Here is a 20374-nt window from a genome sequence, read left to right as displayed (position 1 = left end):
CAGAGCACTGGCAATATTGCGACTCCCACCAAAGGTGGGAAGTGTCCAAGCGCCGTGCACCGGGGGGCGGGGGGGTAAGAGGGCAGAGGTAGCTGCTGTCAGGAGAGAGTGGGAATTTCTTACCCCAGCCTATGGCTGCCTGATGGTCTGTGGCAACATGAATGAACTCAAGTGGGTGAGGAAGGTGCCACTGCTGAGTGATGTGGGGAGGGATCAGTACAATTCCTCCTCCCCCTGGGGAATCTGGGGTGATGGTGCAGGGCCACAGACCCTGATCTCTGGGGAGTGGGACACAGAAGGAATTTGGCTCTGCACAAGGGATAAGGGGTTGCCCTGGCCTGGGACCTGGGATCCCGATGCTGTTGAAAGTAGAGTGTGGCTGAGAGCCGCTTTGCAGGGAGCTGGACGTTGTGTCTCAAGGACGGATTGCAAAGTGGGGGCGGGGCAGTTTGTGGGGTTTCCTGGTTCTCCTGGCACTCTACGGAGCTCTGCAGGGAAGTGTGAAACAGCCTAGAACAAAGTGGCCTGAGTTATAGCTTGTTGCCAGACTGAGCAGCCTGTTTTGTCTCCCTCTTGTTTGTGGTTCTTGTGTGTGATCGTTCTGGATCCCCAGAAACAGTCACCTTAAACCGCAACCTTCCAGCAGGAGCATTTCTGGTTTGTCTCTGACTTCTCTGGGTGGATGACACGAGCACACCAGCCACGAAGGGGTCAGGGTTTTGGCTACCTCAGAACTGAGGATACGCCCACCCCGTCGACCAGCTCATGCATGTCCAATATCTCTTCTGATCTCAGTTCAGCCCATCTGTGATAAATCCCTCAACTGGAGATCTGGCTGCATCAGAGACCCCAGCACCGATCTACTGCTTCCCCATCACCATGGAGGCTTCTCTTGCTGCCTGCATCCTCGCTGCTCTCCTGGCTACGGGTGAGTGGGGTCTGTTCCTACAGGGGCTGATTTCCTAAATTCTCCAAGGTACCAACAGCTCAGAGCCGCCTGTTGGGTGAAAGTGTTAACGAACGTAACCAAAAAGCAGCCACAGAATAACAGGGGCTGAGTTGGGAGTGCCTGAGTGACAACTTCCGAGGAGGAGACGGCTGGAAGTCACAAAGTCCCCATGACACTGAGTGAAACAGTTGTGGAAATGGGAGGAAATATTTACAGTTTAAATCACTAGAGCGGAGTCGTGACTGGGCAGGTTTCAGAGCTGGCCAGAGGCCAAGGGCATTTCGAATGGGGATCGTCTGTTGTGTGACAGGCAGCAGATCTGAATTTCAGCAGCAGGAGCTCAAGGCAACATTGAAGGGCCGGTGAATGTGATCCCCAGCCGGTGTCAGGGGGGCGCAGCTGCACTGGAGTGGATGGCAGGTGTGACTCAGCCCGTGCTGCACTGCCCTGGAGAGCGACATCAGCTCACACCTGCTGGGGATCTCTCTGGGGTTTGTGAGGTGGGAAAACCCCCTGGGGAACTAAAATCTGCAGCAAAATCCAGGGAGACTCAGTCACAGATCAGTGTGAAATGTCCGTAGCCAGCTGGGACCATCGACAATGCTGATGAGGGACCCCAGGGCCCTGTACCTGGTGCTTGCTTCCCTGCCGAGCCCAGGGGAAGGCGAGGGAGGGAGAAATCCAGGTGGCTCATGTTCTCTCTCCGGCTCCAGGTACCTGTCTGGAGTGTGAGGTTTGCTTTGGCCTAGGAACCAGCTGCATGGGCAACCTAGAGACCTGCGCGGCTGGGGAAGACTGCTGTGGCATCGCTCTGACAGAATCCACACTGGGTAGGTGAGATCAGGGGAGAGGTGCTGGGGCTGAAGCATTTTTTTTTACTTTCATAACTGACGCAGCGAGGCCAGGGTTGCAGCCGGGGCCCAAAACCGCACGAGATGGATCCTAAGCAACGTGGGTCAGGGAACAGGCTGGGGAGCCAGGACACCTGGGTCCTCTCCTAGTCCCAGCTCCGAGAAGGCAGTGGGGTGGGTGGGTCTGAGCAGTAGTTAAGGAGCCAGGACACCTGGGTTCTATGCCAGACCCTGGGGACGAGCTCAAATGCAATGCCGAGCTCTCAGGAGACTAACCAGCCCAGACCTCCCTGCTCCTACAGTCGTGCCTGGCCCCCTGGCTCTGGGAGGGTCTCTCTATCTCCCCATTGAAGCCGCTCCACATTGTTTGAAATAATTAAACATTCCCTGGAACTTGATTCCCCCACATCCGCATGGAGCATCTTACCCACTGGGCTCCTGGGTTCACAGGGGCCACTCCCCGCTCACAACTCCTCCCCCGGCTGGGCTTTGTGTGGGGCCAGATCCACTTGGCGTGCTCCAGGGGTGTCCCCTGGATCTGGCCCTGCAGGTGATATCTGCAGGGGAACACCTAGTCTGTGAATCCCACCATGGCTAAGGGGTGAGATGGATGCACAGTGTCAGGATTTCGGTGGTCCTGCATGCACCCCGTGTTGGAAACTTTGGCAATGAAAGGACTTTATGGGCAGGAGATTCGGGGTGCTAGGGTTATGCGGCAGCTGAGTGGGGAGCTGGGGCAGGGAGAATTGGTGCCTGCTGATAGTGGAGGGGGGCACAATTTAAATTTTCACCCCCACTATAGCTTGAGCCAGGGCCCCTCCAAATACCCCCCCTTACCCTCTGAACCTCCCCCCCCCCTGGTCCCTGCTGTTTGCTGCTGCTCCTCCCCCTGGCAGCAGCTTCTGGCTCACTGGCTCCAGCAGCTGCTGTGCAGGGAGTGGACCAAGGGGGGGCCAGAAAACCAGGCCTACCGCCCCACATCCCTGTCCCATATGTCACCTCTGAACTGGAGATTATAAATGCTGGATTTAGGTGCTGAAATCGCCCTGTGGGACCGCGGCTGACTCACTTTCCCTTCTTCATGCCTCAGTTTCCCCCTGGGTAGAGGAAGGCTAATGGCACAGGGCCGTCGCTGTGAAGAGGGCATCAATGGGCTGGGAGTGGAAGGGGAATAAATCTCCGTTTTGTCCTCCTGTGCAGCAGGAATTAAGACACAGAGCATTCTCAAGGGCTGTATGCCGTCGAGTCAATGTAAAGCCAGCCCCTTCTCTGTGAATTTTGGGAAAGGAATGAGAATCCAGACAAGCTTTGCCTGCTGCATGGGAGACGCCTGCAGAACAACCACAGTTACAGGTACCTCTCCCCATCTCCACCTCTCCTCCCCATCCCCTGCACCTTCTGCTGCCTGGACCCTGCCTCATGTTAACTTCCTGAGACTGGTCCTCCTGCCCTGCAGGGGCGCCCCATGGAATAACACTGAGTCCCTGGCTGGGTGGAGCTTAGTGGGTGGAGCTTACCAGGGGTGTGAACCCAGCTGGCCCCATCCGCGGGGGCGGGGGGGTCCAGGGCTCCCTACTGCAAACCCCTCCCCCACCCCTGCTGCCCCCGGCGTCCCCAGAGCTACAGCTCCCCCTGCAGGGGGCACCCAGGGCTGAGCTGTGCAGCCCCCAGCTGCTCCCCCTGCCCCGACGCCTCCTGGGGCTCATCTCCCGAGCTGACTGCGTTTGCTCCACTTCTTCCCAGTGCCCCCGGCTGACCCCAAACCCAATGGCTGGTGCTGCCCAGCCTGTGTCGCTGTGTTTGCTGATCAGTGCAGTGAGAAGACCATACAGTGCACTGGTGACGAAGCCCGATGTGTCAACATCGTCGAGACCCTAACAAGTGGTAACCTCCATTCATGTCTTCTGGGGTTATTTTTCCTTTGTTGGTTTATCCCCCATTGGGCAGAGTGAGACGCTGGGTGGGAGCTGCTAGGGAAAGGTATCGGCTGCAGATCAGGACACCTGGGTCTTATTCCCAACACTGGGCCAGTGTCTTTCCCTCCTTTTGTGTCTGGTTCTTCTCCTGTCCATTACCTGTGTATAGTTTAGTCTCTAAGCTCTTCATGGTAGGACTGACTCAGTCTTGAGAGCCCGTGTCGTGACAGGTGTTTCACAGATCCCCCACCCAGATTTGGGTCCCCTTTCTGAAAGATGCTGAAGGACTCCCAGCAGGATACCGTTCCTGAGCCGCAGAGAGGCTGCAATCAGAAGAGGCAAAATAAGGATCGTTCTCCACCTTTTAAAGATGGGGAAACTGAGGAACAGAGTGGTGCCATGATTTGCCTAAGGTCACACAGGAAGGCTGTGTCAGTGCTGGGAATTGAATCTAGTTTTGCAGAGCCCTATCATGATGCCGTCAATCACTATGAAGCCACCCTGCTTAGAGATCCCACCTCTGCCACCAGCACTGAGCTGCAGCTTTGCTAGATGAGTGGTGCAGCTAATATTGGCCAGATCCAATATGGGTTTCATTGGTAGGCTCTAGATCAGGGCTCCAAGGACACACAGCGAGTCTGCATCAGAGTGGAGGAGAAGGGAGAGGCCATCCAGGGTCAGACAGACTGGGGGAGGGGGACAGATGGCGAGATAGAGGCTGTGGGGGAGTCTGAAGGGGCCTTGAGGACTGGGGGGACCATTGTCTCCTAGTCCAGCTCAAGGAGTGACAACTGCCTGTCTCCTCCCCCCCGCAGGTGGAAATCCAGTGCAGATGGTCATGAAGGGCTGCGCTTCCGAGTCCATCTGCACCCAGATAAAATTGGGTTCGTCGACCTTCGCAGGGCTCAGTACTGATCTAACCACGGCCAAATGCACAGCGGCCTCCGGCGCGGTGGAGGTGGCACCAGGGCCAAGCGGGCTCCTGCTGCTGAAGCTTCTCTCCTGATTCCCCACCGAGTGCAATGGCCACACCGCACTGAAAGACTCTCTGCAGCCTGCGTCAGGAGCTGTCCCACCCAAGGATTCTCGGTTCCCCGGATGGAGTCAAGCCCCTTGATATTGCTGCACTGAATGAAACAAACTAGAGACTAAATTCTTTGGAATTTATTTATTTATTTCAATGGAGAAAAATTTAATTCTCATCACCGGTGCTGTCAGGAAGCCAGTTAAGAACAGAAGTGCGTCCGCACCGGGTCAGGTGACTGGTGCAGCTAGTCCGGCGTCCTGTGTCTGACAGTGGCCACCACCAAAGCTTCAGGGCCAGTGCCCTGCACATGGCAATTTGCGACAGAGCCACCCCTGACTTCCCCTCCCGGCTTCTGGCAGAGGATTTTGGACACTCTGAGGGTATGGCTACACTCACACTTTACAGCGCTGCAACTTTTGTGCTCAGGGGTGTGAAAAAACACCCCCCTGAGCGCTGCAAGATACAGCGCTGTAAAGCCTCAGTGTAATCAGTGCCGCAGCGCTGGGAGTGCGGCTCCCAGGACTGCAAGCTACACCCGTAGAGGATGTGGTTTACGTGTAGCGCTGGGAGAGCTCTCTCCCAGCACTGGCGCTCTGACCACACTCACACTTCAAAGCGCTGCCATGGCAGCGCTTTGAAATTTCAAGTGTAGCCATACCCTGAGCATGGGGTTGTGTCCCTGCCCATCTTGGCTAACAGCCATTGATGGACCTAGCCTCCAGGAACTCATCTCATTCTCTTTTCAACCCACTTATACGTTTGCCCATCACCACATCCCCTGGCAATGAGTTCCATAAGTGAAATGTGCGTTTATTTATTTATTTATTTATTTACTTCTGCCTGTTTATTAAACTGGGTGACCCCTGGTTCTGGTGCTGTGGGACAGGGGAAATAGCAGTTCTCTGGTCACTTTCCCCACCCCATGGCATGATTTTCTAGCCCTCTGTTGCATCTCTCCTGAGCTGTCTCTTTGCCAAGCCAAATGGTCCTAATCTTTTTAGTCTCGCCTCATACAGAAGCTGCTCTGTGCCTTAAGATTAGGCTCAGAGAAACCCCAGCGGGGAAAGCAGGAAACACACACTGGAGGTTACACAGCTCAGGAGAACATCACTTCAGCCTCCAACAGAGACTGGGAGCCAGGACTCCTGGGTTCTATCTCTGGGAGGAGAGGGATGTCTAGTGGTTAGAGCAGGAATAGCTGGGAGCCAGGATGCCTGGGTTCTATCTCCAGCTGTCGAAAAAAAAGTGAGGCTGGAGTGAGTTGGAGTGTGTGTGGGGGTGTCTGGGAGCCAGGACTCCTGGGTTCCGTACAGAAAGGTCTGGAGATCTGGTGATTGTCACCCCCCCCCCCGCCACAGCACAGTGCCCACAGCCCGGCTGCTGCATCCGACTACAATGAGTCCCAGTCCAGGGTGTGAGCCGGCTCCCACTTCCATTTCCCCAGAGTCACCACAGATGATACTGGTTTGAAAGTGCAGTGCAGTGCACTGCAGTGGGTGGGGGGCTGCGTCTACACTTCCAACGGGGAGTTGTGGCTGCTGGGTTCTCTCCCTGGTGTGGGGCAAGGAGTGCAGGCCAATGGCTGTGATGGGGGACCCCTGTGGAGCAGCATGGTGCCCACCGCCCTCGCCCAGGCGCTGCTCAGGAACAAGCCCTCACCTCTGCTTCCCTGTCTGCACGATCGAGTGCTCTGGGCATCTGCTAACAGCTGCTGACCCATGGCGGGGAAACCCCTTTCCTGGGAACAGCTGGAGAGATGCCAGCAGCTCCGAGAACACCAACGCTGGTGTCTCCACCTGAACCCGGGGGCCCTCCAACCAATGCTGCTGCAGAGCAGCGAGGTCGGGGGCTTTGTTGATGCTGTTCCCCCTTTCCTACCCAAGCAGCTAGTCAAAGTTTAGCTGCGGTTATTGTTGGACCGGGTGGAATTGCAAAGCCCGCTGCTTCCGCGCTGGAGACGTGACTCTCCCTGACTCCAATAAATATTCTTGGATGTCTTTGGCTATGACCTGGGAGGTGAGATCTCTGCCCCACCCTTAGCAGGGAACCCGGAGCAGGGCAGAACATGCCAGGGGAAGAGCTTCCAGCCCAATGAGGAGTGAATCACCAGCTAAAACGTACGTGGGTGTGAACCTGATGTGGAGTTTCTGGAGTAGAGCCAGAAGTGTGTTTGCTGAGTGTTGTTTGAGGATGACCTGATAACAAGGCAGGATGGTTCCAATGTGCAGGTTTGGTCACTAAAATATTCATTTTGCAAAAAAGGAAAGTCTCTCTCCACCAAATATTGGTGTCCGCCCAGCTCGATAGGACGGTTGCCCTTGCAGCTAACGAAAGAGGGAAAGGCTGATAAATTCAAAGCAATTTGGGCTGACTTTTTAGAGGTCTGTGATTAACATAGACCCTGAAGATGGATATGTCTGGACAAACTGGAGAAATGGTCTGAGGAAAATAGGAAGAAATTCAATAAGGACAAATATAAAGTGCTCCACTCAAGAAGGAACCATCAGTTGCACACATAGAATGGGAAATGGCTGCCTAGGAAGGAGAACTGCAGAACGGCATCTGGGGGTCAGAGTGGATCACAAGTGAAATATGAGTCAACAGTGTGACGCTGTTGCAAAAAAAGCAAACATCATTCTGGACTATATTAGCAGGAGTGTTGTAAGCAAGACACGAGAAGTGATTCTTCTCTGCTCCACACTGATTAGGCCTCATCTGGAGTTTTGTGTCCAGTTCTAGGTGTCACATTTCAGGAAAGATGGGGACAAACTGGAGAAAGTCCAGAGAAGAGCAACACAAATGAGTAAAGGTCTAGAAAACATGACCTATGAGGATTGAAAAAATTGGGTTTGTTTAGTTTGGAGAAGAGAATATTGGAGGGGACTTGATACCAGTTTTCAAGTACATAAAAGGTTGTTACAAGGAGGAGGGAGGAAAATTAATCTTCTTAACCTCTGAGGACAGGACAAGAAGCAATGGGCTTAAATTGCAGCAAGGGCAGTTTAGGTTGGACATTAGGAAAAACTTCCTAACTGTCCGGGTGGTTAAGCACTGGAATAAATTGCCCAGGGAGGTTGTGGAATCTCCATCACTGGAAGTTTGTAAGAGCAGGTTGGACAAACACCTGTCAGGGATGGTCTAGATAATCCTTAGTCCTGCCTTGAGTGGAGGGAACTGGACTAGATGACCTCTCGAGGTCCCTTCCAGTCCTACAATTATATCATTCTATGATTCTATGTCGCTTCCTCTCCTATTTACATTGTGTATTCTGATGAATCTGGAATTTATACATAAAGAGAACATGAAAAGGGTATAAATATCTTCTTGCTGCATGTTCCAGTATATGCATCTGATGAAGTGGGCTGAAGCCCATGAAAGCTTATGCTGAAATAAATTTGTTAGTCTCTAAGGTGCCACAAGTCCTCCTGTTCTTTTTGCGGATACAGACTAACACGGCTGCTACTCTGAAACTGGTCTTTTTTGAATGGAACTGGACCTTTGATTTAAAACATTCTGTTCAGCTGAAGGATCTGCAGACGGTGGCAGTTTTAGACTCTGGCTACAGAAGGCAGAAGCTACCACAACGTATATGGGACACTTAACAGCAGTAACTAAATGTGCCACCTGAAAGCATGAGGAGGTCCGCAGCCATTAGCAGCACTGCGTGAAACTCCAAGCCCAGCCATGGCTTGACTGTTAAAAAAGCCTGTGCCATTACGAAAATACATCAAGGTCTCTACGTTTGTAGTAACAAAAAACACAAGGAGTCCGGTGGCACCTTAAAGACTCTGAAGAGGTGGGATTTTTTTACCCATGAAAGCTGATACCCAAATAAATCTGTTAGTTTTTAAGGTACCACCGGACTCCTTGTTGTTTTTGTGGATACAGACTAACACGGCTACCCCCCTGATACATTTGTAGTGATTTTTTTATAGAGCTACCTGCAAAACAATTTCCTTCCCCCCCTGCAGCACATATCCATTTTATTCATCATGACACTGAAACAGCTCCAAAGAATTAAATTTCTGGCAATCATCTAAAACTTTTCATATACGGTCCCAAGCTTTTCCCAGTAGCGTTCATCTGCTTGCAAAAATCCCCCAAAACCCTTCACCAAACACTTCACCAAATGCAGTAAAAGTCTATTTTAGGGTCAGTATTCGTAAATTGTGAAGAAAATTTTAGATTACAGGGTAAAAACCTCTCATTTACACAGGGCTTTTTACAGTTACAAAAATAAAATGTGCAAAGAGCTGTCTTAGCTTTCTAATTGCTGGCAGGGCCGAGATACCGGCACCATGTGACACCTTCACCAGCACCTACCTGTCTGCTTGACTTTCGAGCTACTATCTTCAAAAAACATCTCTCTCAAACCTCCTCTCTTTTCCTGACTTTTTCAAATGGTTCCTAAAACTGCATCTTCTCCAGCTAAACCCGTTGTTTCTAATGCAATAAAAATGACATGAAAAAAGTTGTATAATATGAATTATCTTAAACTTTTCAATAGTAAATGCAAGAACAGAATGCAAAGACTGGAGGAGAGAGGAAGATCAAAAGATAGTCAAACACATCCCAACAGCATGCAAAGAGGCAAATGAAAAATGGCTAGAACACAGAGGCCTTGAAATCAAGCAATATGAAGTCAGACACAACCACAAAAAGATTCATTGCACCATGGAAAGACCATGAGTCAAATAAGTTAAGGAAAGCAAGTTAAGAAGAGGAACAAACTCTATCAAAACTAATGAGTCAGACTATACTACAAAGCAAACAGCGTCCTGAAAGAAGAATGGAATATGTGAAGGAGCGTTTGATCCTGAAAAACTAGAAAATATAGAGATTGAAACTGGAGAAATAAAAACACCTGCTATTACAATGTGGAAACTAGGCAGAGAGCTAAAAAATATAAAACGAGGTAAAGTAGCTTGGGAAGAACGTATTGCAGTTGAAATGCTACAATCCCTGGAGGACAATTCAAATTCTTTCCTGCTAAAAGTTCTCAATCAGATACACACCAGGAGACCTTCTCAGGGCTGCCCGAGGGGTGGGGCAATGAGGCAATTTGCCCCAGGCCCCGGGATCCGCAGGGGCCCCCATGAGAATGGCTGAGGCTCCCGCCCCGGCCCCAGCCAGACCCCATCTCCGCTCCTCTCCCGGAGCCTCAGCGCATCCAGGAGCGTCCCTGGACAGCAGCAGCGTGGCTCCGGCAGGGCCCCTGAGCTCCACCCCGCTCAGAGCCGCGTGGCAGAGGGCGGGGCTGCGAGCTCTGGGCCCAGCAGAGGGAGCTGAGCTGAGCTCAGCCTGGAGCTGGCAACTCTGCCCCCTGACCACGTGGCTCTGAGCGGGGAGAGGCTCAGGCCCCGCCCCCTGACCACGTGGCTCTGAGCGGGGAGAGGCTCAGGCCCCACCCCCTGACCATGCAGCTCTGAGTGGGGCAGCACTAAAGCCCAGAAGCCACGCTGCCTCTGTCGAGGGATGGTTCTGGATGCACTGAGGCTCCGGGAGAAGGGGGAGCCGGGGGTTTGGATAAGGGGCAGGGAGTCCCAGGGACAGTCAGGGCACAGGGAGGCGGCAGAGGTTGGGGGCACGGTCAGGATACAGGGAAGGGGGGGGTTGGATCGTGGGCATTCCAGGGGTCTGTCAGGACTCAGCAGGGGGTGGATAGGGGTCTGGGCAGTCAGGGCACAGGGTGGGGGCAGAAATAGGGGACGCAGTCAGGGGGCAGGGAATGGTGGGATTGGATTGTGAGCATTTCAGGGGGCTGTCAGGACTCATCGGGGCGGTGGATAGGGGTTGGGGCAGTCAGGGCATAGGGCGCAGGGGTGGGGTCCCGGGGTAGTGGTTGGGGTGGGGTCTCTGGGAGATGGTGAGGGGACAAGGAGCAGGACGGGTCGGGGATTCTGAGAGGGGGCTGGCAGTTGGGGACAGGAGGTGGGTGGGCGTTGGATAGGGGGCGGGGCCAGGCTGTTTGGGAGGCACAGTCTTTCCTGCCCTAAAGCTCATTCAGCAGTCTGAGGCTTGCAGAAGAGCCAAGCTGTTAGCTTTTCCATTAGGGCTACCATCCCTTTCACTTCTCAAATGCCAAATTATATATATTCAATTTCAGAGCCATAGGGAGATTCATGTCAGGGGAGGGTAGCTTCATTTAAAATTAGCCACTGGGGGAGGGAATCACATGAGAAGAGCAATATCCTACACCACCTACCTCCTTCCCAACCCTGTGAAGGGAGACCCCCCTCCCCTGTATTACCTGAGGCTCCAGAAGGGTTAATTCAGTGGTCTCTATGGTGACCGCTTTCACACAGCAAACTTCTGAGTGAGACCCCCCACTCCCTTATAAATTAAAAACACTTTTTAATATATTTTACACTATTATAAATGCTGGAGGAAAGCAGAATTTGAGGTGGAGGCTGATAGTTCGCGACCCCCAGTAATAACCTCGTGACCCCCTGAGGGGTCCTAACCCCTAATTTGAGACCCCCTGGGTTAATTTAATTTTAGCACCCTGTGTCCATTCACATGCATGTGCTATTTTGAGCCTTTGAGTTTTCACAACATAGGCTCATCCCAGATTCTGGAACAAGCTCAAATACTCAGTTCGTGGAGTATGTGCATAAGTTATACTAAAGACAAACCCACAGTAACCGTCTACAGTTTGTGAGGGACCCCATGGAACCAGTCTCTAGGAAACAGATAAATGCATGGAGATTAAGTCCATTAATGGCTATTAGCCAGGATGGGTAAAGAATGGTGTCCCTAGCCTCTGTTTGTCAGAGAGTGGAGATGGACGGCAGGAGAGAGATCACTTGATCATTACCTGTTAGGTTCACTCCTCTGAGGCACTTGGCATTGGCCATTGTTGGTAGACAGGATACTGGGCTGGAAGGACCTTTGGTTTGACCCAGTATGGCTGTTCTTATGTTCTAACCTAAATGAACCCAGAGTTATGGAGAAAGATATGAGTCAAGGAAGCCAGCAGAGTATCCAGAACCTGGAAAAGTCTCTGACTGGATGGGCTCAGGCGTTTGGCCACAACCTGAGGTGATTCAAAAGTTTTGGATTTTTTTTAAGCAGAATTTTTTTATTGTAAACAACCAAACACAACAAGCAGCAAATATTTGGCCACACACTTCTGAAACCCCAAACTATATTCAGGGTTTGGCAGACTAATTTCAGTTTTTCAATTAAAAAGAACACAACAAATTTTGAAGGAAAGCAGACATTGTCCGTGATTTTTTTCTGCTTTTTAAAAACCCCTAGTTTTCGATCCAGAAAAAGTTTTGATGGAAAATATTTGTCCAACCCTTTTAATGAGCTTTAGTGCATTTTAGCACTAGCTGATGCTGAGAACCAGCGATACCTTTTAAGAATTTTTTTCAAAACTGGGTTTGTGCCAAGGTGGAGAAGGTTTATTTTTCCCAGGGCTGCCCGTGGGTGCGGAGCAAGTGGGGCAATTTGTGCTGGGCCCCGCAGGGGCCCCCAAGAGAATATAGCATTGCACAGTATTGCAATTTTTGTATGGAAGGGGCCCCCGAAATTGCTTTGCCCCAGGCCCCTTGAATCCTCTGAGAGGCCCTGGAACTTCTGGAGGACTCCAAGAGATCAATCTGTATTCATCACCGAAGGTTGATAATGCTAGAAACTGTGAAGAACATTGAACTATAAACCCAAGAAGCCACTCACTCACAGATCTGTGGAAAACTGTTGGCACATGGACACATCTTGAGATAAGAATTAGCAGAAGTCAGATGGGTTTCGACCAGGAGTGAGTACGAGGGAGGCAGTTTTTGCCCCTAGTTCATGCCCATGTTACTATGGGAAAGAAGTACTTTGTAAATGGACTATTGAAAGTGATTTGGCAACATCCAACATGACAAGATGATACATATCCTTGAAGAATGTAGGATTGACTTCCAAGATCTGTAATTAGTAACAAGCTTGTTCTGGGGACAGAAAGCAGCAATCTGAACGAAATGTGAACTGCGAATTACAGCATTACAGAGGTAAATGCCATGGTTGCATTGTATAATTCCAACTATTTAGCATATACATAAAAGATAGAATAAGGGAACGTTTATGAAGACACCGAGCAGGGCATACAGGTCGATAGCGCAGACATCAACAACGTAAGACATGCCAAGGAACAAATTCATTTCACTTTGAGGAACTTCAGAACATGCTTCCTTTTGGGAACAATGGCAGCAAGAAATAGGGAAAGAAGATTAACGATAGGAAGATAAAAAATACAGTCATAGCACACATGGAAGGCAACATCTGTATCTTGACAGCCAAATGGTGAAACAAATGAATAGTTTCCCCAATTTAGGGAATCTAATAACATCCAACTGAGGAGGTGAGGAAGAAATCAGGAGAAGGACACAGCTTGCAAAAAATGCATCCAACAATTTCCCAAGACTTCTGTGCCATCAGAAGTTAAAATGGTGCATCTGCACTAGATTGCTGCAGCGCTACAAGTGGTCAGCCCTGTTGTACCACAGAGAATAACATCTTTCTGTGGACACGTAGCTTGGTGATCGCAGATCAGCTCAATTCAAGGGCATGGACAGTTTGGCAAGATGTCAGGAAAACCAGGAAGAGGTGGAAAAAGAGCCAGCTAGGTTGGAACCATCAGCAGATGGGCTGGTCTCCAAAGCAGAGGGGAAGTTTTACCCTTCTTTCCCAATGGCGGAAGAGACTGTACCATGCTGGCTGGTGCCTGCATTGGCTTTATTCCTGCTTCCACGTGGTACCTAGCAGAGAGTGAGACGATCCGTCCCCCTGATCCTGCAGCTATCAAAGGGTTTGTTAAGTCCCACAAAACAAAACATACAGAGGGATAAGGTGCAAACCGTTAGAGGATTTATTGACTCAAGGTAAGTGTAGCGAGACGGTGTGGTTCCCTGCCACCCGGGAGAGGGATGAGTCTCCAAGAATCAGATATACATCCAAGAATGAAACTTAAGGGATGGCAGAAAATTTGGTTAACGTCAGGTGAAGAGAAATCTTGGGCTTCTTCCTTAAAGAAATTCTAGTTGTGCCCCAGCTTCTACCCACTAGAATCCCCTTCCCTCCCCTCCCCTCCCAGAGCCAAGGAAAGGACCGGGAGACCTGCTCCTGGCCCCACTGCTCTAACCACTAGGTCCCAGTCCCCTCCAGGAGCCAGGAGTAGAATGCAAGGCACCTCGTTTAATCCAACATACCCTTAGCAGGCCAGGAATAGAAGCTACGTTACTTTTGGCATCTGGTTCATGGCAGGTCTCTGACCTTTTAAAATCTAGCTTTCAATTAAAGCTTTTCTTTCAGTTATGTTTTCTTCTAAAAAATATCAGGGCTTGTTGAAAAAATTCTCCACCTTTTTTCCCCAACCAAACCAGAAACCAATTTTGGGGGTGAGAGGGATAAAGGGACTTTGGAAAGAAAATAATTGGGGGAGGAAATGAGAAATGTGGAGAACATTTTTGAGGAATATTTTGGTGAAATTTTGGGGTTAAAAAAACCAAAAGGCAAAGAAAAAGGATCTCCTTCTCAAAAACAATGCCTCGTTCCTCAAAAACAAATTGCGAAAGCTGTTTCCCCCCGTCCCTTTTTGCAACTTTAAGCTAACACATGCAATTCTGTGTCTGGGTTTCCAGGAAGTTGCATAAACGAGCATTTGTCAAGTGCTCCAGATTCTACATTCATGGTTGGATCTTTCTGAAAATCCATGCACCTTTAAAGGAGCCAGGGAAGAGCTAGTGACACAGATTTGGCATCGTTTTGGGATGGAGGGGGATTCCTGAGATTCGGCCTCTCCATCATTAAAAGTAGAGTGTGGTTTCGCGCCACTTCACACGAAGCCGGACGTTGTGTATTGAGGACTGTGTTTAAGAATGGGGGCAGGGGTAGTTTCCAGTCCTGCCAGACAGCCAAAGAGCTCAGAAGGGAAGCGTGGGACTACAGGTCGTCTGCGAAGAACCAGCCAAGAACAAAGTGGGTGAGTTCTCTCTCTCTACCATATGCAGCAGTCCCCCTTGTCTCTCTTCTTTTGGGTTCTTGATATTTTTCCTACATTCTCAGAAACAAAGTCTTTTAAGACAGCAACTTTCCAGCTGGAGTATTTGCAGTTTGTCTCTGACTTGTCCAGGTGGACGCTGCGAACATACCAGCCACGAAGGGCTCAGTGACACGGTTACCCCAGAACTATGGAAATAGCTCTGAGGATCCACCCACCCTATCAACTGGATGTGGCATATGCAATCTTTCTTCTTATCTTATTTCAGCACATCTGTGATAAATCCCCCAGCAGCAGATTTGGCTGCATCACTGACCCCAGCACCGATCTACTGTTTTCCCCATCACCATGGAGGCTTTTTTTGCCGCTTGCATCCTCGCTACTCTCCTGGCTACTGGTGAGTGGAGTCTGTTCCTACAGGGGCTGATTTCCTAACTTCTCCAACATATCAACAGCTCAGAGCCACCTGTCAGGTGAAACTGTTAACGAACATAACTGAAAAGCAGCCACAGAATAAGGGGGGCTGAGCTGGGGGCATCTGAGCAACAATGTCCGAGGAGGAGAGGGCTGCAAGACACAAAGTCCTGGTGACAGCGAGTGAAACAACTGTGGAAATAAGAGGAAATATTTATTCTTTAAATCACTAGAATGGAGTTGTGACTGGGCATGTTTCAGAGCTGCCGAGGACAAGGACATTTCAAACGAGGACAAGGACACTCCTGTCATCTGGAGGGGGGGAGGGATAGCTCAGTGGTTTGAGATTGGCATTGGGGATTGGGCTGCCTCAAGCAGGGGGTTGGACTAGATACCTCTTGAGGTCCCTTCCAATCCTGATATTCTATGATTCTGTAACAGGAAGCAGATCAGAACTTCCATAAAAAGAGCTCAAGGCTATTTGAAGGGCATTTATATGTGATCCCCAGGCGGTGTCAGGGGGGTGCAGCTGCACTGGAGTCAGTGGGGCAGGGCCCAGCTGGTGTCAGGGGGGCACAGCTGCACTGGAGTCAGTGGGGCAGGGCCCAGCCGGTGTCAGGGGGGCACAGCTGCACTGGAGTCAGTGGGGCAGGGCCCAGCCGGTGTCAGGGGGGCACAGCTGCACTGGAGTCAGTGGGGCAGGGCCCAGCCGGTGTCAGGGGGGCACAGCTGCACTGGAGTCAGTGGGGCAGGGCCCAGCCGGTGTCAGGGGGGCACAGCTGCACTGGAGTCAGTGGGGCAGGGCCCAGCCGGTGTCAGGGGGGCACAGCTGCACTGGAGTCAGTGGGGCAGGGCCCAGCCGGTGTCAGGGGGGCGCAGCTGCACTGGAGTCAGTGGGGCAGGGCCCAACTGGTGTCAGGGAGGTGCAGCTGCACTGGAGTCAGTGGGGCAGGGCCCAGCCAATGTCACGGGGGTGCAGCAGCACTGGAGTCAGTGGAGCAGGGCCCAGTCGGTGTCAGGGGGGCGCAGCTGCACTGGAGTCAGTGGGGCAGGGCCCAACCGCTGTCAGAGAGGTGCAGCTGCACTGGAGTCAGTGGGGCAGGGCCCAGCCGGTGTCACGGGGTTGCAGCTGCGTTGGAGTCGATGAGGGACCCCAGGGCGCTGTACCCGGCGCTTCCCCGTCGAGCCCAGGGGAAGGCGAGGGAGGGACAAATCCAGGTGGCTCATGTTCTGTCTCCGGCTCCAGGGGCCTGTCTGCAGTGTGAGGTTTGCAACGGACCAGGAATCAGATGCAGGGGCGACCTAGAGACCTGCACGGCTGGGCAGGACTTTTGTGGCATCGCCTGGACAGACTCCACATTGGGTAGGTGAAAGGGACTCTACCCACCATAGGTCAGCAAACAGGCTGGGGAGCCAGGACACCTGGGTCCTCTCCTAGTCCCAGCTCTGGAATGCAGTGGGGTGGGTGGGTCTGAGCAGTGGTTAAGGAGCCAGGACCCCTGGGTTCTATGCCAGACCCTCTGGCTAGCTCCACAATGGGGCCTTCGCCTCAGCACTGCGATGCCGAACCCCCAGGCGAATCGCCAGCCAGGAGGCCGGGGCCCCACTGAGGCTGGGATCCACCAGAGGCAGCAGGCTGAGTGATCAGCCGCCTAAGCCAGCCAATAGGAAAGGCTGAGGAGAGGGGTGTGGCCAAAAACCTGCCTCTCCCCCTTAATTTGGCCCAAAGTCCTGGCTGCATGGAGACACCCAGGTCTGCTTGGGATCCACAGCCAGGAACTGCTCGCCGGGACTCTGGCGTATGAACTGGATCAGGCCTTCCTTGCAAAAGATGGTGGTGGAGGAGACCCCAGAGGCTGGGGCACTCAGCTAGGGTGTGGGGGAATCAAGTTCAAATGCTCACTTGTTCCGAATCAAAGCAGGAACTGGAGCCCAGTTCTCTCCCCTCCTACAGTCGCGCCTGCCTCCCTGGCTCCTGGTGGGTCTCTCTCAGCCTCCCAAATCAGTGAGGAGCCTCTAACCCACTGGGATCTTGGGTATACGGAGGCACTCTTCCATCTTCTCCCATGCCTGGGCTTTGTGCGGGGCGAGAGCTGGTAGGCGTGCTCTGAGGGCGTCCTCTGAATCAGGCCCCACAGGTGATATCAGCAGGAGAATGCCTAGTCTGTGAATCCCCCTGCGGCTAAGGGGTGAGCAGGACGCACAGTGATGGGATTTTGGAGGCCCTGCATGTACCCACTGGTGGGAACTGTGGCAACGAAAGGACTTTATGGGCAGGACATCTGTGGCCCCCAGGGTTAAGCAGCAGCCGAGTAGGGAGCTGGAGGATCTAAATACTGAACTTAGGTGCTGGAATCACTTTGTCTACCCCTGAAGGACCTTGGCTAAGTTGCTTCCCCGCCCCATGCCTCAGTTTCCCCATGGGTAGAGGAAGGCTAATGGCACAGGGCTGTTGATGGAGTGTGAGTGGAATGGGCGTAAATCTCTGTCTTCTCCTCCTGTGCAGTGGGAAACAAGACTGAGACAATTATCAAAAACTGTGTGTCCTCTGATGTGTGTAAAGCCAGTCCCTTCTCTGCACACTTTGGCAACGCAATGACAAGGATGAGCTTCAAATGCTGCGTGGGAGACGCCTGCAGGACCACCAATATTACAGGTACTTCTCCCGTCTCTGCATCTCATCCTTCATCCCACGGCACCTCCTGCTGCCTGGACCCACCCCATGTTAACTTCTGAGACTGGTCCTCCCATCCTGCAGGGGGCGCCCCATTGAATAACATTGAGCCCTGGGATTAGTCCTCCCACCCTGCAGGGGGCGCCCCATTGAATAACTCTGAGCCCTGGGATTAGTCCTCCAACCCTGCAGGGGGCACCCCATTGAATAACTCTGAGCCCTGGGTTTAGTCCTCTGACCCTGCAGGGGGCGCCCCATTGAATAACACTGAGCCCTGGGATTAGTCCTCCGACCCTGCAGGGGGCGCCCCATTGAATAACTCTGAGCCCTGGGATTAGTCCTCCGACCCTGCAGGGGGCACCCCATTGAATAACTTTGAGCCCCTGTGCAGGTGGCATTTATTGGGAGGGCTCTAGGCTGCCTCCAGGTGTGAATCCAGCTGACCCCACCCAGGACAGGGTCCAGGGCTCCCTGCTGCAAACCCCTCCCCCACCCTTGCTGCCCCGGCGTCCCCAGAGCTACAGCTGCCCCTGCAGGGGGCACCCAGGGCTGAGCTCTGCAGCCCCCAGCTGCTCCCCCTGCCCCGACACCTCCTGGGGCTCGTGCCCCGAGCTGACTGCGTTTGCTCCGCTTCGTCCCAGTGCCCCCGGCTGACCCCAAACCCAATGGCCGGCGCTGCCGTGGCTGCTACGCGTTGAACGCTGATCACTGCAATGAGCAAACCATACATTGCACTGGAGCCGAGACCCGGTGTATTGATGCCACCGGGACCATGACAATTGGTAACTTCTGTTCATTCATTCTGTGGGTGGGCTCTAGATTGGGGCTGTGAATGATTTGTTCATGGACACATCGCAAGCCTGTGTCAGAGCACAGGAGAGAGGGAGGCCATGCAGGCCCAGACAGGCAGGGGGGGACCAGAGCAGATGGGGAGATGTAGGCTGTGGGGGCACCTTGGTGGGGACCTGACGCGGGGAGGGTGGTGTTTCGTCTTAATCTAGCTTGAATAGCCTGACAAAAATTGCCTCCTCCCCTCTCCCCCCACAGATGGACGTGAAATGCAGACTGTCATGAAAGGCTGCGCTTCCGAGTCCATCTGCATCATGGCACAAGTGGCTTCGAGGATGTTCACAGATACCAGTGTACATCTAACCACGGCCAAATGCACAGAGGCCTCCGGCGTGGCAGGCGTGGCTCTGGGACAGGCCGGGCTCCTCCTCCCGACCCTCACTGGGCTTCTGCTGAAGCTTCTTTCCTGATTCTCCACCGGGTGCAACGGACACGCCGCATTGAAATCCACCCTGCAGCCTGCGTTAGCCGCTCTCGGATGGACTCACATCCTCTTGATGTTGTTGCACTGAATAAAACACACTGGAGAGCTAACTCTTTGGCTTTGTTATGTCTCTGTTTATTTCAATGTGGAAAAACTTAATTCTTGTGAGTGGGGATGTGAGAAGCCAGGTAAGACCAGAAGCGCGACCTCACCGGGTCAGGTGAATGGCGCAGCTAGTCCAGTGTTCTGTCTCTGACAGTGGCACACCCAGAATTTACAGGCCGTGCCCAGAACATGGCCATATTGGAGAGACCCAGCCATATCTTTCCCTCCCGGCTTCTGGCAATCAGAGGTTTAGGGACACCCAGAGCAGGGGGTTGTGTCCCTGCCCATCCTGGCTAACAGCCATTTCTGGCCTTATTCCAGGAACTTCTCTAATTCTCTCTTGAACCCACTTATACTGTTGCCCATCCCCACATCCCCTGGCCATGAGTTCCACAGGTTAATTGTGCAATGTGCAGAAGGGCACCGCCCCTTGGATGGGTTAAACCTGCTGCCTGTTCGTTTCGTTGGGTGACCCCTGGTTCTGGTGCTGTGGCACAGGAGAAATAGCAGTTCTCTGCTCACTTTTTCCACCCCATGGCATGATTTTCTAGCCCTCTGTTGCACCCCCCTGTTATGAGGGGGTGCGGCCCCCCCGACCCAGAGGGGGGAACCACCCTCTGTGCCTAGGTGGGTGGAGCCAGATCCGCCTTGCCCCTCCCACCGGCAGGGGGTAAGCGGCACAGTCTGGCTGTAGTGCTGCCGGAAGCACAGTTGGCGTCTTGCAGCCAGATTCCCCGCTGACTCAGTGGTGGCTTCTCCACCAGTGCTGGAGCCCTGGATCGGGGCCCAGTGGAGTTGGGTGGGCCTGGGCTCCCCCTGCCACTCCACCCCGAGGTGACAGCCTCCCCTCTCCAGGTCAAGAGGCCTGGGTTTGTTGGCCACCCGCAGGAGCTGGGACGCCTGACTACGGTGTTTGCTCTGCCCCTGCTTAATGGGCCCAGGGACTAGAGACAGTTGGCTGCTCTGCCCAGCTCAAGGACCGGAGCATAGGGACTCCTGGGAGGCCCTGCTCCTGCCTCGGGGCTGGAGCCTGTTCCCTTTTTGGAGGCCCAGCCCCGTTAGCCCAGTCGGGATGCTAACACCTGGTTTGCTAATTCCCCTTTGATACTCGGTGGTGGTCCCAACGGTGTAGCGGGGCGGTGTGGCCTTCCTCCAACTCAGAGGGGGAGGGACG

The 20374-nt window shown here is 52.8% G+C and overlaps 1 protein-coding gene and 1 pseudogene across 4 annotated transcripts; both read left to right on the top strand.

Moving 5' to 3' along the window:
- The first annotated feature begins 814 nt into the window (after positions 1-814).
- On the top strand, positions 815-19205 carry LOC116838213 (phospholipase A2 inhibitor gamma subunit B-like). Of its 4 annotated transcripts, none has more exons than XM_032803266.2 (6): positions 14394-14716; positions 15003-15131; positions 16395-16511; positions 17655-17804; positions 18464-18604; positions 18870-19205. In XM_032803266.2, exons 2-6 carry the CDS (start codon positions 15083-15085, stop codon positions 19079-19081), a joined length of 669 nt encoding a protein of 222 aa, XP_032659157.1. In that variant the 5' UTR covers positions 14394-14716; positions 15003-15082; the 3' UTR covers positions 19082-19205. The 4 variants fall into 4 exon arrangements, with proteins under 4 accessions (XP_032659158.1, XP_032659157.1, XP_074927309.1 ...); XM_075071208.1 differs by lacking the exon at positions 14394-14716 and adding an exon at positions 14761-14866; XM_032803267.2 differs by lacking the exons at positions 14394-14716; positions 15003-15131 and adding an exon at positions 815-928.
- LOC142047546 (phospholipase A2 inhibitor and Ly6/PLAUR domain-containing protein-like) lies at positions 1556-4708 on the top strand (annotated as a pseudogene).
- Positions 19206-20374: the final 1169 nt, after the last annotated feature.

The sequence above is a fragment of the Chelonoidis abingdonii genome, chromosome 11 (assembly GCF_003597395.2).
Source record: "Chelonoidis abingdonii isolate Lonesome George chromosome 11, CheloAbing_2.0, whole genome shotgun sequence".
NCBI lineage: Eukaryota > Metazoa > Chordata > Testudines > Testudinidae > Chelonoidis > Chelonoidis abingdonii.
Note: the sequence above shows the minus strand (reverse complement) of the source record. Positions and strands in the feature narration are given on the sequence as shown.